The sequence below is a fragment of the Branchiostoma floridae genome, chromosome 9, assembly GCF_000003815.2.
Source record: "Branchiostoma floridae strain S238N-H82 chromosome 9, Bfl_VNyyK, whole genome shotgun sequence".
NCBI lineage: Eukaryota > Metazoa > Chordata > Leptocardii > Amphioxiformes > Branchiostomatidae > Branchiostoma > Branchiostoma floridae.
The window spans coordinates 12910149-12929527 of record NC_049987.1 but is presented as its reverse complement, the minus strand read 5'-3'; the positions used below and the strand labels follow the sequence as shown (position 1 = coordinate 12929527).

At 44.5% G+C, this 19379-nt stretch overlaps 1 protein-coding gene across 5 annotated transcripts in view; it reads left to right on the top strand.

Annotated features, from left to right (window-relative positions):
• The window catches only part of LOC118423154 (methyltransferase-like protein 24), a 36399-nt gene that overhangs the window by 4536 nt on the left and 12484 nt on the right, over window positions 1-19379 (top strand). For 3 of the 5 annotated variants that reach the window (XM_035831164.1, XM_035831160.1, XM_035831162.1), the window contains exons 2-3: window positions 4038-4763; window positions 18879-18977. In XM_035831164.1, coding sequence (XP_035687057.1) covers window positions 4464-4763; window positions 18879-18977 — 399 coding nt within the window. In that variant the 5' untranslated portion in view covers window positions 4038-4463. Of the gene's footprint in view, window positions 1-2396; window positions 3091-4037; window positions 4764-18878; window positions 18978-19379 lie in introns of those variants that run through there. The other 2 variants (XM_035831163.1, XM_035831159.1) reach the window with 2 other exon arrangements.

Below are 19379 nucleotides of genomic sequence, written 5' to 3'. Positions count from 1 at the left end.
GGCTGGATACCAGGCTAGGAACACGTTTGTTGGCCTGTTCTATTCCTGACCTACTCGTGTGTTTAGTCAATGTCCGTTAATCACACCGTGTCCTGGTGCTATTGGAAAATACCGAGGTCCTAAAGATAAACGTATTGCATATAGGACAAAGTGTTTGCCCGAAACACCTGAAGTGACATTACAGAACGGACGGTCACAAACAAACGTGCCAACATGTGGGTCTCATGCACAAAGGACAATTGTTAGAGTTTCGTTTGGATGTAATCTTTGTGACCTTTAGAGAAGTAGGCTGCATTTACTTGCTTGTCTCATATCAATCATTGTCTTAACTTGGTTTATTTCAACTTTCCGTGAACTTTGTAGCCGATCCTAGATAGGAAATGTCAGCTTGGTCAGATGGAACAGTCAGGTTTCTTGGACTCAGAAGTTTTAACTGTATTTAGAGGGTATCACAGATTAATTATTTTAGCATATTTTAGATAGGATATCCAAGCTATATGTGTTATTTGCCCCCCCCCCCCTTTTACGTCTACAATATAAATACACTTTCTTCTCCGACCAGCTCGTCACATCTGCTCGAGGATATGCTGCATGCGTGGCCGTCACCATGGTGACGTTCTGAAGTTTTCAGCAAGTATGTTTCCACACAGTTCATCGCCCTAGACGTGTGATTTTTACTTCTTCTTGACGTGTCAGTCCTGCGAATCGACACAAGGTGTGTACAAGCAGCTCGGAAGACTTGTCTTACAGGATAGAACAAGTGTGGATTTGTTTTGAGTCAGTCGGGCATCTGACAGCTCGCTTGAACGAAAGACAGGAATTGAATTAGAGTGTAAGAACTGCGTAAACAAGTGATGAATTATATCACGGTGAGTGGGACGAAGAACGCATGGAAGCTGTCAATACTGGCGTAATACTGTTCACTATAGTCTCTACCAGGCTCCACAGGTCACTGGCAAAAAAGTATAAATTGGCCAAACAAGACTGAAAACACGCCAGAAGATTTAGATGGCAAACTATACTCCTCGGCCATATATCCTCTGGCGTGTTTTCTGTCTTATTTGGCAAATTTCTACTATTTTTCCAGCGAGCTGTGGAGCCTGGTAGAGGCTTGTAATAGTATACGACATTTTCGTTTGGCTCACATCCCGGCGGAGTCAGATGGACAACTGCTGATACTATGGGAGGTTCTCACTCCCTGCGACAGGATATTAGGAAAGGGTCTCAGAAAGACTGAGTAGACAAATAACCACAAGGCAAATCACACTGTGAGGAGCTGGAAACAATTTTCGGAAGTTTGGTCCTCTGTGTATATATAGCAACAGGAAAGAAATTTAGCCGACATAGCGCCCGGAGAGGAAACACATGTTGTTGTGTGTGCTGTAGCCGTGCCATTGTTCGAAGAATAAAGGTCATTTCTGGTTACTAGTATTTTTGAGACATCTGGAACATACAAACTCGGGCTTCAGACATACGCCAATCAAAGTTATTGAAATATGTACTTTTTTTTAATGTACCCGCGTTTAAGTGTCGCGTTTTATTACGTTCAATTTCTTTAGACTCACGGATCATCTGTAACGTTATATCTGGCAATCTGTAAGACATGATAATGAAGTATATCGGACAGCTTAAGGATCTTGCCATCTCCAATACCTGTCCATTGAGATGGCGAGGACTGCACACTGCAGTGTTGACATAATCCGCAAGGAGTCCCAGGAAGGGTGTTAATTTGCGAACGTTGCTGAGTCCCGGGGCGTCTGCGAGCCTGCCGTCACACTTGTCAGACAAATATCAGGCCGGGCTAACCAGAGACAGGCGAGCCCGCGCATCCAGCAGCGACATGTTGGTTTAATTTTACGTTTCATAGCACGAAGGTCGCTTGTTTTGAAAAAATATTACTCCAATTCAGCCAACTAAGAGCTTTGCAATGGATGAAGCGATATGGGATTTCTTGTTTTGTCTGGTCTGTCAAGCATAAAATATTTGTACAAACGCAACAGTCATCAGTGAATAAGATGAGAAATATCATTGATATACCCAGACAACTGAACCAAATCAAGTGTCTTTCGAGAAAACGTTTCCTTTTACAGAATGATATCTAGTGTAGAATCAAGGAAACATTGTCTGTGGCAACTTATTTGGAAAGAAAGAATGAATAAATTCAACGGTATAACTATTCATTTATTTATCCCTGTTCTATTTCTATAATATACAACGTTTCTATAATCAAATATCTTTCTGTTTATTCTTGAAACATACCGCACATACGGTGTACTGTAATACGATAACGGCACAGTGTTTACAGGATCAACAAGGATGCCAGAAGAAATAATTTATGAACGGAATAATTTCAGATACGCGTATTATGTACCGTCCAGCATGTCCTCCTGACACTCTCCCGGACTCTGCACAAACATACGGCCACGATTAGCTGACACTCCGCCCTTTTCCAACCTGCAAATACGCTAAGCGGTCTCCGGGCAGGGGTAACATTTCAGCCGCCGCTGCCTCTGCCGTGAGCTTCCCTTCCCCTGCTGAACTCTGCGTGAGAGTGAGGAGGTAAGAGCAGCACGTTTTCTTTAGCGGAGTCGTCTCTGTGGCGCGGAGCACTGACATATGGACACAGGTTGAACACGAGTACACTTGGGGAGCACTGGGTGATGTAGACAGCCACGGGAGGGTTGTGGTGGACACTACTGTACATCCCACCGTTGGACGCACGTTTCACCACGGACCGTAAACTTGAGGTTTATTGATTAGACACGGATTAACTGGTTGTACCCTCGGGACAGGAGTGTTGTCCAGTGTAATAGGAAGGACGGTGGGGTGGCTGACCCTCGGGCTAGGACAGACAGGAGCCGGTCTGTCTACACGACCTCTGGACACTCCTTACCGCCCTTCTAGATTTCTTGCCTACCGGACGAATTCCTAAAAGGAAATTGTAAGGTCGGAAAGGTCAGGAGAGGGTAAAACCTTGCCCTTAATCGTGCAGTTCACACGGAGCCCGGAGCTTAGAGGACTGACCAAGAAATTATCTCGACTGGCGCTGGCTGGTCGGCCTTGTAGAGAGGGGAACGCGCAGGCTAACCGGTAAGTGAAGAAACTAACCCAAGGAACGTAACAGTCGGTCGACATGACAGGGAAATCACTGAAACTGCCCTGTTTTGACAGAAAACCACAGTAGTATGACCATTTTAGGGCTACATGTTTTTCTGTGGCTAGTCGTATTGACTACTGGTAGTCAGCGGTCAGATATGGTTTAGATACCAGGCTATGGAAAACGAGAAATGGAGACGCCTTGCGTCCTTGAGATGTGGGTTTTCCGTACTTTGAATTTTTTAGGTAAATGACATGTGATTCTCATAGACATTCCCCTAACCCACGCCTGATAGCAGAGGCATTTCTACCCCTAGGCTCGACGCGACAAGGACACTGTTAAAACTGTTGAACACTTACAGGTGCGACGTAGCTGTTAGTCATCTGTGTGTCTTGGCGCAAGTTCAAGCTGGTACAACGGCGCTAGATGGACGTCAACATTTTATTGTATGTAATGAGGATAGGATTGAATGGACAGGCTTCAGAGTTTGTTTAGTACACACAGATTAGGGGTATAACCATGAAACGGTCCGGTCACCAGAGCTCGCGTACAGTGATCAGGTTTTTGTGTGCTTGAAGGCGCACTGTAATAAATCATGCTGGCTGCTGCGACTTTATATTTTTAGAGACTGTAGAGTACGTACAACAGCGTGTCTGTCTATGACAGGGATGTTGACTGTGTGTGACAAACGAACGTTTGAAGACACATACAAGTGTATTTTCTTAGTAAGTCGATGTATATGTACTTAATGCACAGTATGTTGAGTGATTGGCAGACCGACACGTGATATAATTTGTACTTTTGACGGGACGGCGCTGGTGCGACTGGACCTGCCAAGGTTTGGGGTTTGAGGAATTTGTACCGCCAGACGGAACTAATTTTTCTCAAGACTCGTGAGGACTTCGTTGGTCTCATCCTTGTGTTTATTTTGCCACTGTAGGTATCGCCGGAGGAGAAAGTGATTGACAGCTGTACGTGTTGTCTGGAGAGGCGGAGACAAGGGGTACCGATTTCTGCTTAGACAAGTGGAGACACCGAAAGTTCTGCGTCTGTTCGGCAGTACTGCTCCAGTGTACTTGCACTGGAATCCGTACAAGATACGGTGTAGCCATCAGAGCATGGTCTAGGACACTGAAGTTCGAAAGGAACATTTAGGGGCAGGACAACTCGGGTTCCCCGGTGCTACTTCGTCTATATCAATCGGGTTTAATTTGGGGATTTAGTCCCCCTGATCGGTCAAAGTATCAACAGGCGAGCCGCACCACTCCAAGCACAAGGACTGTGTCTGAAGTGTTGTTTATCCTCTTGTGACTTGACTAAGCCCGTACAAGTGAGGTTGAGGCTGAGGAGTCCGTAGCTGACCGACATGGCTTGTATCGTGTGCCGTTCCTCCTCCACCAAAGTCCTGGCGCTGCTGCTGTGTGTTCTAGCCAGTTTTCACGTCGCCGTGGACGTTCACGAGGCGTGGACAAAATTTCGCAGCAGAAATAACCGCGACATTCTAGGTGAAGAGTTGGGTCCAAATGACTACCGCGACGGGAACGTGGGATTTGTGTACATCGACGGGAACTCGCCGGCTGGCAACGGACGGCGGCAGCTGCAGGCACGGCAGGAGGCCGTACCCAACCCCGATGTAGCAGTGAGGCATGCTCGGTCCATTTCCGAGGTATGTTTTAATTTTCTCCAGTGGGTACTTAATGTTTTATTTATTTGTATCTTAATAACTGTAGGTGGAGAACGCTGGACTAAATATGGTGTAATTCAATCGGCCGTGATATCTATATTTTCACCTCATTCACCAAGAGGGAATCTGTAGACTACGATAATAAAGAATATCTAAAGAATTCGGACAGTGAAACGGTTGAATTGTTATGGACTGGTAGGAGGGAATCCTAGTCATTTCAAGGACGGCATATGGTTACTGATGACAGGATAAGCCTTATATTCCTTTGCACTTGATTGATTAATCCTTTGTACTTGATAATGATTGATTGAATGATAACTTGAGCCCTCATCTCATGGTATCCAGCGACGGCGTCTTTTTAGTTATCTGCTTCTTGCCAACCCTCGTGTTCTCGTGGACCAGGCAGGCTTCTTGGTACATTTTGTGTAGAGAAACACTGCAGTATGTCTACAACATACTGTAACACAAGAGCTTTTTTAGTCCGCAATGTTAAAACATGCTTCACAGAGATGAGCTACAGCAGATTGCCCTTCCGGTATTCCGAGGATATTAGGAGCTGCGAGACCAATAACTCTTACCGGGTTGACCCCATTCCCCGCATGGCGAATTCGTCTCGCGACATGCCAAGGATGTGCTAGTATACTCATACTGATGTCCATGGAGATAAGATGGTCCTGCAGTTTTTTTGCCGCCCATGGTCTCCTTTTGTCGACAATCTGACAGTGAGTGGTCTATGTTTAGCTTTTGATTTTCACAGATTTGGAACATATGAGTTACAGGCAATGGTGGCCAGTTACTAGTAGTTGTCTTACAATTCTCATTCTTTTTTCTGGTGACCGAGACTCGACTGAATGGTCAGTTGACAGGTTGAAGGGGTGGTCATCCTGTTGGAATATTTATCGTCGTTTAAGGTCAACTAAGGGTCAGTCTCAGGCCAAGTTGTGAGCACCATCAGCAGGCCCGTGCCAGGAGCGGCAGTGGTGTGTTTATTTTCTCTCGTGTTCCGGGTCAGGAGCGCACCTGTCCTGCTCCTCGGGTCGGCGGGCTCTTTGATGTGCCGGGCTGACAGGTGGACTGGGAATGGTTCGATGGTGTAATAAGGGTACTCTCCAAGCAGAGGTTAGGTTCCGTTTTTTAACGTTTTTATGCGTTTATATAGAGATTTCTATAATGTATTATATTCTTCATGTCTCGCGAACTTAAAGAAAATGGTACAAAATAGAAAGCCTTATAAAAACGCATAAAGACGTCAAAACAGGCGGAGCCTAACCTCTGTTCGGAGAGTGTAATTAGGGTGGAGAGGAAGGGTACAGATCTGATAAACACACGTAAGCAAAAATGAATCCACGTTCATGTGTCAATGGGAAAATCAAGGGAGGGGGTATGGTATTGTTAATGGAATCACAAGATGTAGGTCGAAAGTTCTGAATGTCGCAGGTTGGAATGTGCTCGTGCTGGTAGACGTGAAGCAGATGTAAGAAGCTTCCTGTGTGGAATTATCAACATTTCATGTTCATGTATTCACGTGTAAACCAGGCTGGTGGTATTAAAAGATGAAACGTTCGTTCAAAGAGAAAGGGCACTGCTTGATACACATTTCCTTTCTCATTAAATCTGTTTATAATCCCTGTATCTATCTAAACCTCCGTTATAGGACGGTCTCCTTGAACGTTGTCCTATCAAACTCGGACAGGAAGTTTGGGATGTGATACTAAGTTGTTTTGATTTCCGGCCCAACTGTAGCCTATATCGTTTCACGTGACAAATGTGTGTTGGTGTAACGTTCCACTCATGGCTGCTCCTCTACTAATGAGCTTTACTGTCGACTTGAGACGAAACACTCGCCCCTTCAAGTCAGGAAACGTCGATTGATCGGATAGAAGCACTTGTTTCCTGAAGGTAAATTTCAGGCAGTGAATCTTTCAATGATATCCTGTGCCACAAACTTTTAATACTCCCCCTCGTCGCGTGTGAAAGCTGAATTTGATCCCTTAAACGTGTTTTGAGGTAAAACAAAATGAAATAGCAGGAGGGCAGTTCACTGGAAGACAAACTCTCACTGTCTGTATAGTCATCATGCCTGACGTCGAGTTAGAAGAGCTAATAAAAGTGTGGTTTCGCTAAATGGTAGTCTGAAGGCAGATTTACTAGTCTCTATGACACGCCTGGCCGAATAGTATTAGGAGACTTTGGCCAAGGCATCTACGTGACATTAGGAATAAAAGTCCAGTAGGAGTTAATTGGCCTAGGAGTGAACTGACCGGCCGGATAGACTGTACAAGATTGACTGAAATCCCATGGCAACTTATTTGTCCCTATAAGTATATCTCCATTTTCTTTTCATCCAACTGACACCCTTTTTGACAACGCTATCTCTCTACGTTGTCTTGCTGAAGTGTGGAGTAGAGTTTTCCCCGACAATTTCACCCCATGAATTAAATGGTCGGTCCCGCGGTTTCCTCTGTCAACACCTGACTTCCGACACACGTACTAACATACCGAGCTCTGGCAGCCACAGAGAAAGAGATGGCGCCACGTTCTGAAAACTGGAGACCGGAAAACATCGGCCTGCTGAACCGAATGTCTTAAACTTTAGAAACACGCAATATATATATGACAACGCAGCTCCCAATTACTCTACTATCATACAGGTGACCGTAGTGAACTGTTATCAGTGAAGAATTGTGTTTAAGCCAATACATTATTTCTGCACTTGTTTAACGGTTACAGACTCTTGAATCTGAGATTTTCAATGGATCACACACAAAATGTTTCGTTCACTGGTTTCTGTGGAAGATAAAGATGTAATTATTATGGCTATGTGGCAAATGTACTTGCTAGGTTACGCTGTTACCAAAGCTGTGGACTGATGACCACAAAAGCTTTATCAGGAGGACTATATAACGTAGTTATCGTCTATTTGCACCTCTACCCAAACTAGGACAAACTTGTTAGGGACTCAGATAGACCCCACCACTGAACATTCTCCGTTCCATAACTGTTCTCTGTCTCTCATCACCTTGGCAACCGGTCTGTTTACCCACACGGCAACTTTCAGGACCCCTTTAGCGCTAGGAAACGTCCACAAATACAGCCTGATGGGGGACCCTCTGCAGACAGACGTGTTCAGAGCCTTTCAGAAATTCTAGTGGAGGGGACGGCAAGGAGGGAGGCTGCTCACTAATTTCCCACAATCCATTGCGGTGAAAAAAGAACTGCAAAGTAATGAAGGAAATACCATATGATGGTGCCGCCTACTCTCCAAGTAGAGGTTAGGCTCTGGTTGTTTTTGACGATTATTAGGCACTTTTATCGGGATTTCTATTTTGTATTGTCTCCTTGGTGTCTTGCGGCCTCAAGAAAACAGTGCAAAATAGAAAGCGCGATAAAACGCCTAAAACGTCAGAAAACAGCCGGAGCTTGGAGAGTAGGTGCCGCCACTACCCTACTTCAGTGTTCGTGCCATCTGTTAGTAGACAAGAAATGGGATTTTCTTAGGAACTTGTGGAGAAGAGAATGTTGTTTGTTAATATCTGGTATTCATGAAAATCTCCGACATTTGGTGCCAATTTCTATCCAATAAAAGTTATTTCAAACACAAACTTTATCTCAGATATAAGATTTCTCAAACAACAAGCAGTCTGCTGCCACTTAGCCAGGATATACACAAGTAAGTCCAACATTAACGGCGGGGAAAACCAATATGTTGGTGGAGGTCGGCACTAATCTAGCCCGGTACGCCTGAGTTGGTTTACATAGACAGAAACTAAACATTGGTTTATACCTTGACACGGAATATATTCCGTTTTAACAACAGTAGTTGTGAAGGTATGTGCGAATTAGACTGCTATTTTCGTTGTAGAAATATTTTGAATAGGATAACACCGAGCCTAGAAGATTTGGGCGGTATCATCAGCACGTGGTGGTGTGACTTTCAACTTGGCCGAGGAAGAACGCTATGGGAAACAGAGATGTCTGAAGGCAGAGAGAGTGGACCAAGTCGCCCGTTGTGATGATGATGATGATGTGATGAGGAAGGTGCGACGGCAACAGAAAAGCATTCATCTGTTAACATTTATATTTTGACACACACGGATTTCTAAATGCACGAAATTGATCAAAGATTACCAATGATAGGTTGTTATGCACCTCCCCCTTGCCTTTTCCCCTCTCTCCCCCCCCCCCCTTCCCCTATGAGTCCACACCCCCTCCCCTTCGGAAGTTCCCTTTTCTCTCCTCTCTCCTTTTCGTCATTCGGTTAAGCACAGAGACGAGTCAATCAACGGACGTACATTACTACTAGCATTTCAAAATGACGGTCGCCCACACAAAGTCGTCTCAGACAACGATATACCTGAATGAGGGCTAGGGGTAACCTTTGGTGGTTGCATTCATCCGGTAACTTCTTTCACAATATTAGAGGAGAAAAATCAGCCTCCCGAAACTAAACTATGAGAAAACAAGTTCGCGGCAGTCGAATGGCCACTAGTTGAAAATTTCGCAGTTTGATTCGGACTTTTTCAACTATCAAACGACGTTAACGACTGCATACCGGATGGTGAAACATTGCGTTTGTTTTGGTTTGTGGAGCAAGTGAATGGGGCAAGGAAAGGTCAACATCCAAAAAGTGTACAAAATATACAAAACATCATTGAATCTATAAACACATGGGCAAGATGTCTCGAACTCAACATATTTTATGTTTCTTCAAAGTGAGATATTGTTGTAGTTTCTTTAAATACATATAGATGCAATGCTACATATCAATACTAAGGTTGGCTTCACAAAAACAATGTCCGTTTACCGTTGTTGGAACTGTCGTGTTTTGGACTCCCGCGTGGGAACTAATGTAGAAGCTCAAATTTCGGTTTTCTCTTAGTTTTGTGGTCTTTCATCCATCTACAGGCATGCCAATTGTACACCTGTTTGACTCACCTGTCAAGCGAGACTTGACATCACATGGGGGGACCTCAAAAACTTTGAGGAGTTAAGTTGTGTTGATGCAATTGCAATATTGTCGGCGGAAAACTGATCGAATACGATTATTTCGCGCATCACTGTCTTTTCGAATCGCAGTCAAAAGTTAGATCTACTTTCGTCTTTTATTTTTGAATTAAAAATGGACAGCACGCTAGTAGTCCAGACGGCATATGAAGCTGGTCAAAAGTCTGGTTATTGTTTTAAATAGATTCAGTCGTGGAAACAAAACGCCCCTCTTTCAAAGATTTCAAAAAACCTCAATGTAAACATGAAGACTAACGACAATACAAGTCCACAAAGCCTCACGCAAACCTGGACACGGGTCGTGTCCGGGCCGTCGGCGCCTTTTGTGATAAAACTCGTGCAGAGATCTACCACAGGTTTTCCCGCCCATACAAACAGTTCACTACGTGTGGCTTATCCGCCTCGGTGCCACTTGTAGAGGAACTGAAGTGAGCAACGTCTATGCATCAACTTTGAAAGAGAAGACGTATCCGAGAGCAAGGAAGGATAGTAAAGGTATAGGTAGGAAAGGAGAGGATTTCTCTCTCTCTCTCTCTCTCTCTCTCTCTCTCTCTCTCTCTCTCTGTGTATGTGTGCGCGCGTGCGTGCGTGCTCTCTCTCTCTCTCTCTCTGTGCGGGCGCGTGTGTGTGTGTGCGGGCGCGTGCGTTAGTGCGTGTGTGTGTGTGTGCGTGCGTGCATGAGAGAGGGAGAGATGGAGAGAATGAAAGAAAGGGGGAAGATGAAGGAGAGGCAAATACGCTCAAGTGCAGTTTGAACTTATTCGACTAGGTATATCGAGGTTTATATAACCCTGATTAGCACTGGACCCCCCTTTACAACTACGGTGTATCTCAAGCTGCCGACAGGACCACAAATCCTTCCCTAATCTCCATTGAGACATCATGTATGACATCTAGCCAGGAGCAGCAGACCCTTCCTAATGACTTTCCGCCCGTGGGGTCACCTGTCGTCCCCAGGGTACCCCGGTAACAGGGGGTCGTGCCCAGCGTACTCCAGTGAGGGGGTTGCATTACAGATGGTGCGTATGATAGCGCGTGTTATGAGACTGGATATTGTGGTTACAAGGAATCCAGAGACTTTCATCCCACCACTTTGTCGGATCGATAGAGCTAGGTCGTATCTTTTACCGTGCCCATGGGTACAAGTCATTATCAGTCTGCTGAGTCGGCGTATTTTGTCAGTATCAAGGGTACATTCAGGTGCGTGCTTTGATGATAGTGAAATCAGATAAAGATATAACGTACCCAGATAATCAAAAGTAAACTTTTCTTCATCTTAATGCACGCTATCATTTTACACTCTTTTTATTGGAACTTCATTCCTCTCATAAATCCTCGACCGAGTTAGCTTGGCCAGTCCTGCTGATTTTAGCCTCAGTAACGTTGCGGCTCCAAACAATGGTCTAAAAATGTGTTCGGAGAACATTTCAAGCTAGCCTGGATACCAGACCCCAGCCCGATCTCAAAAACATCTACCCCCCACACGATAGATATTGTTGAGATCGGACTGGGCTTTGGTATCCAGGCTAATTTCAAGCTTGCTCTCATCCCGAAACAGTTAGACCCACTTTACACTCGCGACATCGACCAATATATCACGACGGCGACCCGACAGATAGAACCTTTCATCAAAGGTTTCGCCAAGAAGAAATACAGGCCCGAGCGGACTGTATCTAATAGGTCTTCGGGGTTGTCTTTATACAAATTCCTGCTTTATAGATAATCGAAAACAAAACCAGATGTTAACGAAGCCAACATGAATGTAGTGCCTGTGCAGTTACAAAGTACCACACACTGATGTTTTCTTAATACTATTAGGAACAGGCCTCTATTTGCTGTCAGATTGAAGTGAGATGCTGAAATTTCGTCTGTCGTTTTCTCGTCAGGTGATATTGGGACCAGATGATCTCCAGTCCTCCCTGCAACCGATTTGTGCAGGCGGATCGGTTTACTTGTCCTCGTGAAAATTCAATTTTTCATCATTATCAACGGAACCTTTCAGGTGGGGAGGTGGGTTTTGGCGGGAACGATGTCATGGCTTAGGGGTTAGAAAGGGGTTCAAACGTTTATCATACGTAAATAGGTGAAACAACACAGTGACACATGTAGTTGCGAGCTGCAAAAGAAGTTCTCATTTACTCAGAAATTCGGCACAGAAAATGTGGAGTACTGGGAATAGAGAGATGGACAGATAGAAAACGAGGGTTGAGTTCAACTGTTGTTTTCATCATACATTGACATTATTCAAATTCAACAGGGACGATACAATGTGCTCTCAAGCTGATATTGATACCACATACGTGTGGACATTTTTACATATGTATATGTATATAGTGGCAGTAGCCTACTGCCACTATATAAATGTACATATGTACACATGTACACACGACTAGCAGTCGCCAGTGGCAGTCGGAGTATATGAGAAACTAATAGGTTACAACAAGATGGACATAACAGAGGCACAGCTGGAAATAAATCTTTTAATAGTAGATGTCACATACTCTATACTTTGTATCATAGAATATCGGCGCCATGTCCGGTCTAGGCTCTCTTGTCTGGGCTCGCCTCCTCGCCTGACCGGTTCTACTCTGACCATCATCTGTTTGGGATTACAGGTGGAGAAATAACCAGGCCGAAGGTCAAGTTGGGTTGAAGGGGATTAGTTGAGTTCAAAGTGTGGCTGAAGAGGACATCCTTTGTTGTACGGGTGAAATCGACCTGGTGGTGTTTAAGTGTTGATGTCGTCACGGTGTGTGTTGGACAGTTCACCTGTTGGGATTTAAATCAGGAAGGACGTGTTTAAGACCCTGGGAACGAGACGTCGTGGTCGTTATCTTTGACCTTCCGCCATGGACGTCCCAGGCGAGCAGTAACTCCATAAAGGTGATTATGTGCGAGAAATCGCCATTTCTCTGGGACCAACAACAGGGCAGGGGCACGTACCGCTGGGAGGGAGGGGTCATGGCAAGGTCAACAGGGGCTTTTAGCTCAGAGCAACGAAATAGGAAAGTTTTATCACTGAAATAGCACGTACTGCAAGTACTTCGCCTGTATTAATAAACTAATGTCCAACTGTACTTGTCAACTTGCCAATTACTCCTAGGAATGCCTGTTTGACTGTCAATTAATTGTGGCTATGACATGAGCCAATAAAAGTTAAAGGATGAAAGGTTAGTTTTATGATGGACACTGAGAATGTCCGCAAAAATGTCTTGCTTTGAAAGTCATCCCAGGCCTGCACGTGGCTTCTAAAGGATTGTAAACAAAGGATCACAAATCGGGATTACTCCAAAATCGATTCCGCATGGCCTGGTGTTGTCAGGTGTTTTCATAGATGAGAAGACGTTAATCTTATCCAAGACCAAGAACTCCAGTCTATTCTAGTAAGGAAACTTGACATCTTTTATGGTTCGCGTGGAAATTGGCTTAACATTCCATCGGTAAAAAGCTTTCCTACTGTTTCATTTGGCAGACCAAAAGAGTTTTCCGCCTCGTAAAGTGAAGCTGGAAACTATCAATAATGTGAGCCAACCAAAATCAGGCTATGTTAAAAAATTTTTGTTGGTCAAGCTTAAGTGATAGGATTATGAATACTAATCGTAGCTACGTACACAATCTATTTAGGATCATTTAGTTCTTGTTTCAATGCAGTAAACCTGTGTAACATTACTAACATACCAAGGCCAACTAAACAAAAACAAGACAGTTCGCCATCCCTGTCTGGTTTATTTATTTCTTGAAATACTGTAAAAGGGGCAACGTTCGGGGTGTCTTAACTTCATTTCACGATAACCTCTTCTGCGAACTCAAATCCACCGCGAAAAGTTCTGCCCGCCTACCCCTTGTTTCAACTCGGAACACTCCATTTTCCCCTTACCACGAAATTAAATCCTCGCAAACAATTTCCATTTTACAGTACCGCACTTCTGCTCACCCCTACTTAATTGAAATAATGGACCACTCCTTGCTTAACTTTGTTGCTCCCCAATTATCTAAATGGAGATATGTTTGTAGGTTTATCAGATATAGCCCCGTGTGGCACGTTTGAAGTCAGCTCCCTAGGATACACGTGTCATACAAGATAACACTGATCACTGAGTTTAACGAAGTAGCCGTAATGTGCCGGGGTCAGGAGGGGACCATTAAAACCAGGTGGGTGCGGGTCTGTTTTTCGGGACACTCATGCCTGTTTGTTATCAGAAAATAAACTTCACCATAAAAAAACGAAGAATCTTGTCTGAGGGGGCTTGTCCAATTAAGGGAATTGAGGTCATTCATCATTCGATATCGTGGAGATGGGGGTACAGCACTACTGGGGAGAACATTGACCTACGTGGTATTGTGTCGCTGTTAGAAGCTACGGTTTACCGGTATTTGGAAACCTTGGTCACGGCGTGGCAGTGATGTTGAATTTGAAAGCAAACAACTGAGTTGGCGATGGGAAGCAGCAGTTGTCTTTCGTAGTTGACACTACATATGTTGGAGCTCTTACTGACTTCGAACTGTTCAGTCTTCAAGGCGTTTCAGTATTGATTTATTTGGCCTTTCGTGACAGTTTTCATGTTCACACACGACGTGTATCCACCACATTTGCAGCAAGCTCTGCCTAATGGTGGACAGTACTTTTTTGGCGATCATACATTTACTTCCAGTTGGCTGGTCGTTTGGTTAAAGTCTAGAAACTCAAGAATGTCCATTCAAAGCAATTATAATATCTCTCCATATACCAGTGGCACGGTGAGCTACAAAGTAGCAGCATATGAGTTCAGCTTAAAAATGTAGACCAATGACAGAAAGCTGTCAGGTCTCGTTCTCAACGTGAACTCTCGTGAGAACAGAGCCGGACCAAAGTGAGTGCCGGCGAAAGGTGTGGCATTGACCTTGACCATTCCGTCCAATGCATGCTGGCTTAGTTTATTTTAAAGTATTATCCTATAGCCTGAGTACAATCCTCCGTAGTGACCGCTGCCTCAATACTTTCGCTTGCAAGAGACAACGGTCACTACGGAGGATGGTACTTAGGCTACTTATCTTAGTGGTTGCTAATTCATTCTGCTCGCTTTTATCAATTCATCTTATAGGGTATCAATACCGGTGTTCTTTGTGGAATGTTTGACGACTGTGACCTTGAACATGAATGAGATGCGACGACAGGTGTACAAATGACCTTGATCACCGCTTTCACCATAGCGGATACGAGATGCACTTTCCGCCCGAGTTGTTTGTTTTCCCTTGTGTACGACAACAAATGAAGCTTTAAAAGCTTTTTAGTGAAACCTAACTGACTATAAAGTTAAGAGACCCTCGAGTTCTTTTCCCGAGCTCCCCAAGCGAGGAAGTCTCAATCAACGGGTGCTAACAAACTTGGGCGAATTTTTGCGCGCATTTTTTGAAGTAGTGGTCATTGGCTGTGGCAGGTCCTATAGGAATATCGGGTCGCCAACCTGGTTTCACCTCCGAAGAACTCCATTTGAAATCCTGCCCGGTCAGACCCTGTAGAGACATCTGTGTGTCATCATCATACCGACGCACAAATTATTTTATACCACTTCGTCAACGAAGCTAGCTAGCCTGAGTACCATCCTCCGTATACCGCTGGCTCACTACTTTTCGCTTGCTAACTAGCTTGAATTCTCTCATTACGTGATCGTGAGATGATTTCCAACCGTCAGGGATACGCGCAGGTTCAGACTCCGTGGTTAGCAAGCGAAAGTAGTGAGCCAGCGGTCACTACGGAGGATGGTACTCAGGCTACAACGAAGCTGTTGACTGCAGTGTTACCAAGGCATCGATGCCTTCATAGGGTTGCTGCTCTGTTGGTGTTCTTTTTCAAGGCGTTTGTGTACCGTGACCTTGTACCTTGTTTTCCGAAGATGACAGTGCATCGACTGATACTGGTATCCTGTGTGATAGTTCCCACCATTTCATGTCATTTCAAAGAAACATCAATATCTTTTATCTTTTTTGTCTTCGCATATGTTTCTTTAGCCCCCCTAACAGACGACAAGAGAACCCTCACTTATCTGTTTTCCCATCAATATATATCCCTTCATTGTGAATACTGAAGGAACCTGTACATAGTCAGTGTCACTGTTAGTTACGTTATTGTCGTGTTGAACAGTAGACTGTGCCTCCAGTAACATAGCCCACGGACGTCTGCATGACTTCCTCAGTCCATTGTACTTTTCCTGTCCTTCCGTTTTTCCAGAAATATCCTAGACATTCCTCTATGCCATGTCCAGTTGATAACACAGCTGGCTCGTTTGTAATAATTTGTCACATACTCACTCTTGCATAGCCTCGTAAACAGGCCCTCCAGAGCGGGCTCTCATCTTTACCGCTCTTACGTCACTTGATCCTTATGCTAACACCCCTGTCTTTCCTAAAAATGGCCCACTCTCAGCTGCTTACCCTTCAAAGGTATGTCTGTAATCGAACTGTAGTGCAGAATCAATTTATCATGAAGCCACTTAAGTCAAGGTCAATCCCGAGCCAATTAGGAACAATGAACAATACGTGCCACCAGACAGCCTTAGCGCAACTTCTAACGCCCTGCCGTTGATATATGTGCTAAGTGACCCGTCTGTTCGCCCTCGCGCCCTTACCGAAGATGAAACACAATCGTGCTACAGATGCTCTCAAATATTTTCATAACTTCACCCTGGGTGGTCGGAATGGTCAAGGCTTAATCCAGATTAAACCAAGTTCGCCTTTCACTACTTCAGTTGTTTAGCACTAGCTACGCCTCATAAGCGGTGGGCTTTGGATAAGCTGGATCAGTAGGCCACTGAGGGGGCTGAGTACCACCTGGCACCTGGGTTCGGTAACTTAGACTTATTGATGGACATATTGCTTCCTTTGCAGTTGTAGCTGGAATGATATGATATACTGAATGTTTACAAAAGTAGCACCCTACTTCCTGGCAATTTTAAAGCAACGAATACGACAAAGAAAGACTGATTACAGCTGCAGAGTGTCCAGAGTGTCCACTGCAGCAGCAGAACTACTACTATTACTTCTGATACGACAAAAAAGCATGCGATAATGTGTAGCAAGAGAAAATCAAGTCATGGTCACATTTGTCGTACGATTTTTTTCGTATAGTCTTCAGCGAAGCTATGAGAGATTATGAAAGGTCCTGCAATTGACATTGGCGTACCGCCGGGCAACTTTTACGTCTCAAGATACTTTAGAGTTTAGTGCTGAATTGGTTGTGTACGACATATCCACAACTATCCCCAAATGTCCACGAATACCCTCAATTGTGACTGGGCCCTATCGTACGATTCCCAAGTAAGCACAGGTAGTACTATGGTCCAGAACAGTCAGGTCAGACCATCAAAGGAAAGACCACGTCAGCACACCAATGCTCATGTTGTGACATCACCGCTTGTCCCGTTCAGTACAAGTTGACTTGACAAAACAAATGAAGTTGTTCAGGATTAGAACTGTTTGCACCACTTGTGTCCGTTTGTGAAGTGGCCGCTTGCTGTGGACAAAGTAGAAAATTGTACAATACCTTAAACTAACCGTCAACATTCCCAGAAGAGTTCAAACATGAGCAACTCAATGCTAGCCTGTCGTCACATGTTGTATGTAAAGTTCTAAGATTCAAGGACAGGGAGTAAAGTAAGACATGTTTATTATCGTTGCGGTGTTCCTGTTTGTGTTGGAGAGAAAGGAGACTGGATGGTGGGTAAACGTGTGATCGCGTTTGTGATGTGTTGTGAAAACAGCAGTGATTTTACGCTACATTGTGTTGTGTTGTGTCTGGTAGGGCCGGACTCCAAGGCCTGTCCGCTCACATTGGAAGCGGTGGTAAACGTAACGTAACGTAATGTGCAAAGAGATGCACCTGTGATCATCGTCTTGTTTGGTGCCGCATGCATGCAAGACGAAAGCGTGAGGCACTTTGTCCTCAACATGAAGAAGTAGAAGAAGAAGTAGAAGTAGAGGCAAAGAAGTAGATGTAGAAAGAGTACAAGAAGAAGTAGAAGCAAAGTAGAAGTAGAAGTAGACGTAGAAGAAGTAAAAGCAGAAGTAGAAGTAGAATTCAAGTAGAAGTAGAAGTCAGTAGAAGTAGAAGCAAAGAAATCGACCGGTCACAAGAAGTTTTGAAGAAACGAAGGAACGCCTCAAAGTCAATGCTTCAATACGTTATGCAAGACCACTAAGAGAATGTCTCTATCGCAAGACTTGATCTAAGTGCCCTTCTTGTTCCAGTTCCCCTGCAAAAGCTGCAATTGACTTTTCAAGTCAAGTTGCCACATGTTTTACTTAGAAGTAATACTTTTCTAGTCTTTGATGAGAAGCAGCCGTTAGTGTTGTGGAGACGACCGTCTCTCTACGGACAGTTTCCCGCAGAAATCACAAGGATCGCCGGGCTTTACAAACAGACCGTGCGGAGGGTCTGTGTCTGGGGGAGGGTTAATAAACCTGTTCACAGGTCATCTGTGGCCTGTCAGACAGAGCCGAGAGGAACTGTGGACAAGATGTGAACAGGAGAGATCAGGAGATGTTAGGAAATGACTGCATGACGCCGCATTTGGTGTGCCTGTGCTTGTGACCGTCTGACGCTAAGCTTTTGTGAGATGAGGAAGACTTATTTTTCTCATATGAAAACGGAGATATTGTTTCCCGTCTGTGTGTTTGTTTCTTTGTCCTGGTGTGCAGAATTCTTTGAATATAGTAGATTTGAGGCGAAATAGGCTCGGCCCTGGTCCCATACAGACAGAATTACTATTAGCTAGAAATTCACAATAATGAATAAAACGAGAAAAATAGATAAGATGAGATCTTCTGTTTCTTGTTACGATTGCCTTACCACTTTCTTGTTTATCTACCAGTTTCTTGTTCCTTTTGTTGCTTTTTTTTCAATTTTGTATGCCATATACTCAGGGCAGTACCGTCGAAGTTATCGTTCATTACTCACATTACAGCCAGCCCAAGGTAAAATTGTGGAGTGCTGTATGAAAGTACAGGAAAAAAACATCAGTTAAACGTCTCGCTATAGTGTTGATGACACAATGATACACAACGTTAACCCTTGACTATCAGTTCCTAACCCTGGTCGTACATATCCCGTTTGTACAGAGTTCTGTGGAGGAGATCCCTCTCCAGCCGTGGGCAGACCAGGACAGGTCACTGCGGGCCGAGGTGGACAGGTTCTTCAACTTCATCTCTTCTCCACAGGTACGTTTTGTGTGACCCACACTAATATGCGGATCCTGCCATAGGCCTACGTCACATTTCCAAACCGGGGCCCGGCCGGGTAGCTTTCGAGAACGACAAGTATGAAACTACACAATACGTAAAGAGAATAGTAGTAGGCATCATATGTGTAACATATTCTTACGGATACATTTCTATTATTCGTTTCCATAAACAGTCTAGCCGGGCCCCGGTTTGGACATGTGACGTTAGCCTACATGTATACCACAGGATCCAGCCACCTCTATACTAAGAGCAAATCTCTGAATATTCAATGTAGACCTCAGAGAGGCCACCATGGTCCAGATTTCTTCAGAAACCGCTGTCTCTGTAGCGTGGTAAAGAGACAGTGGTGTGAGCCCACCTCATCGGGTCAGAACTGGC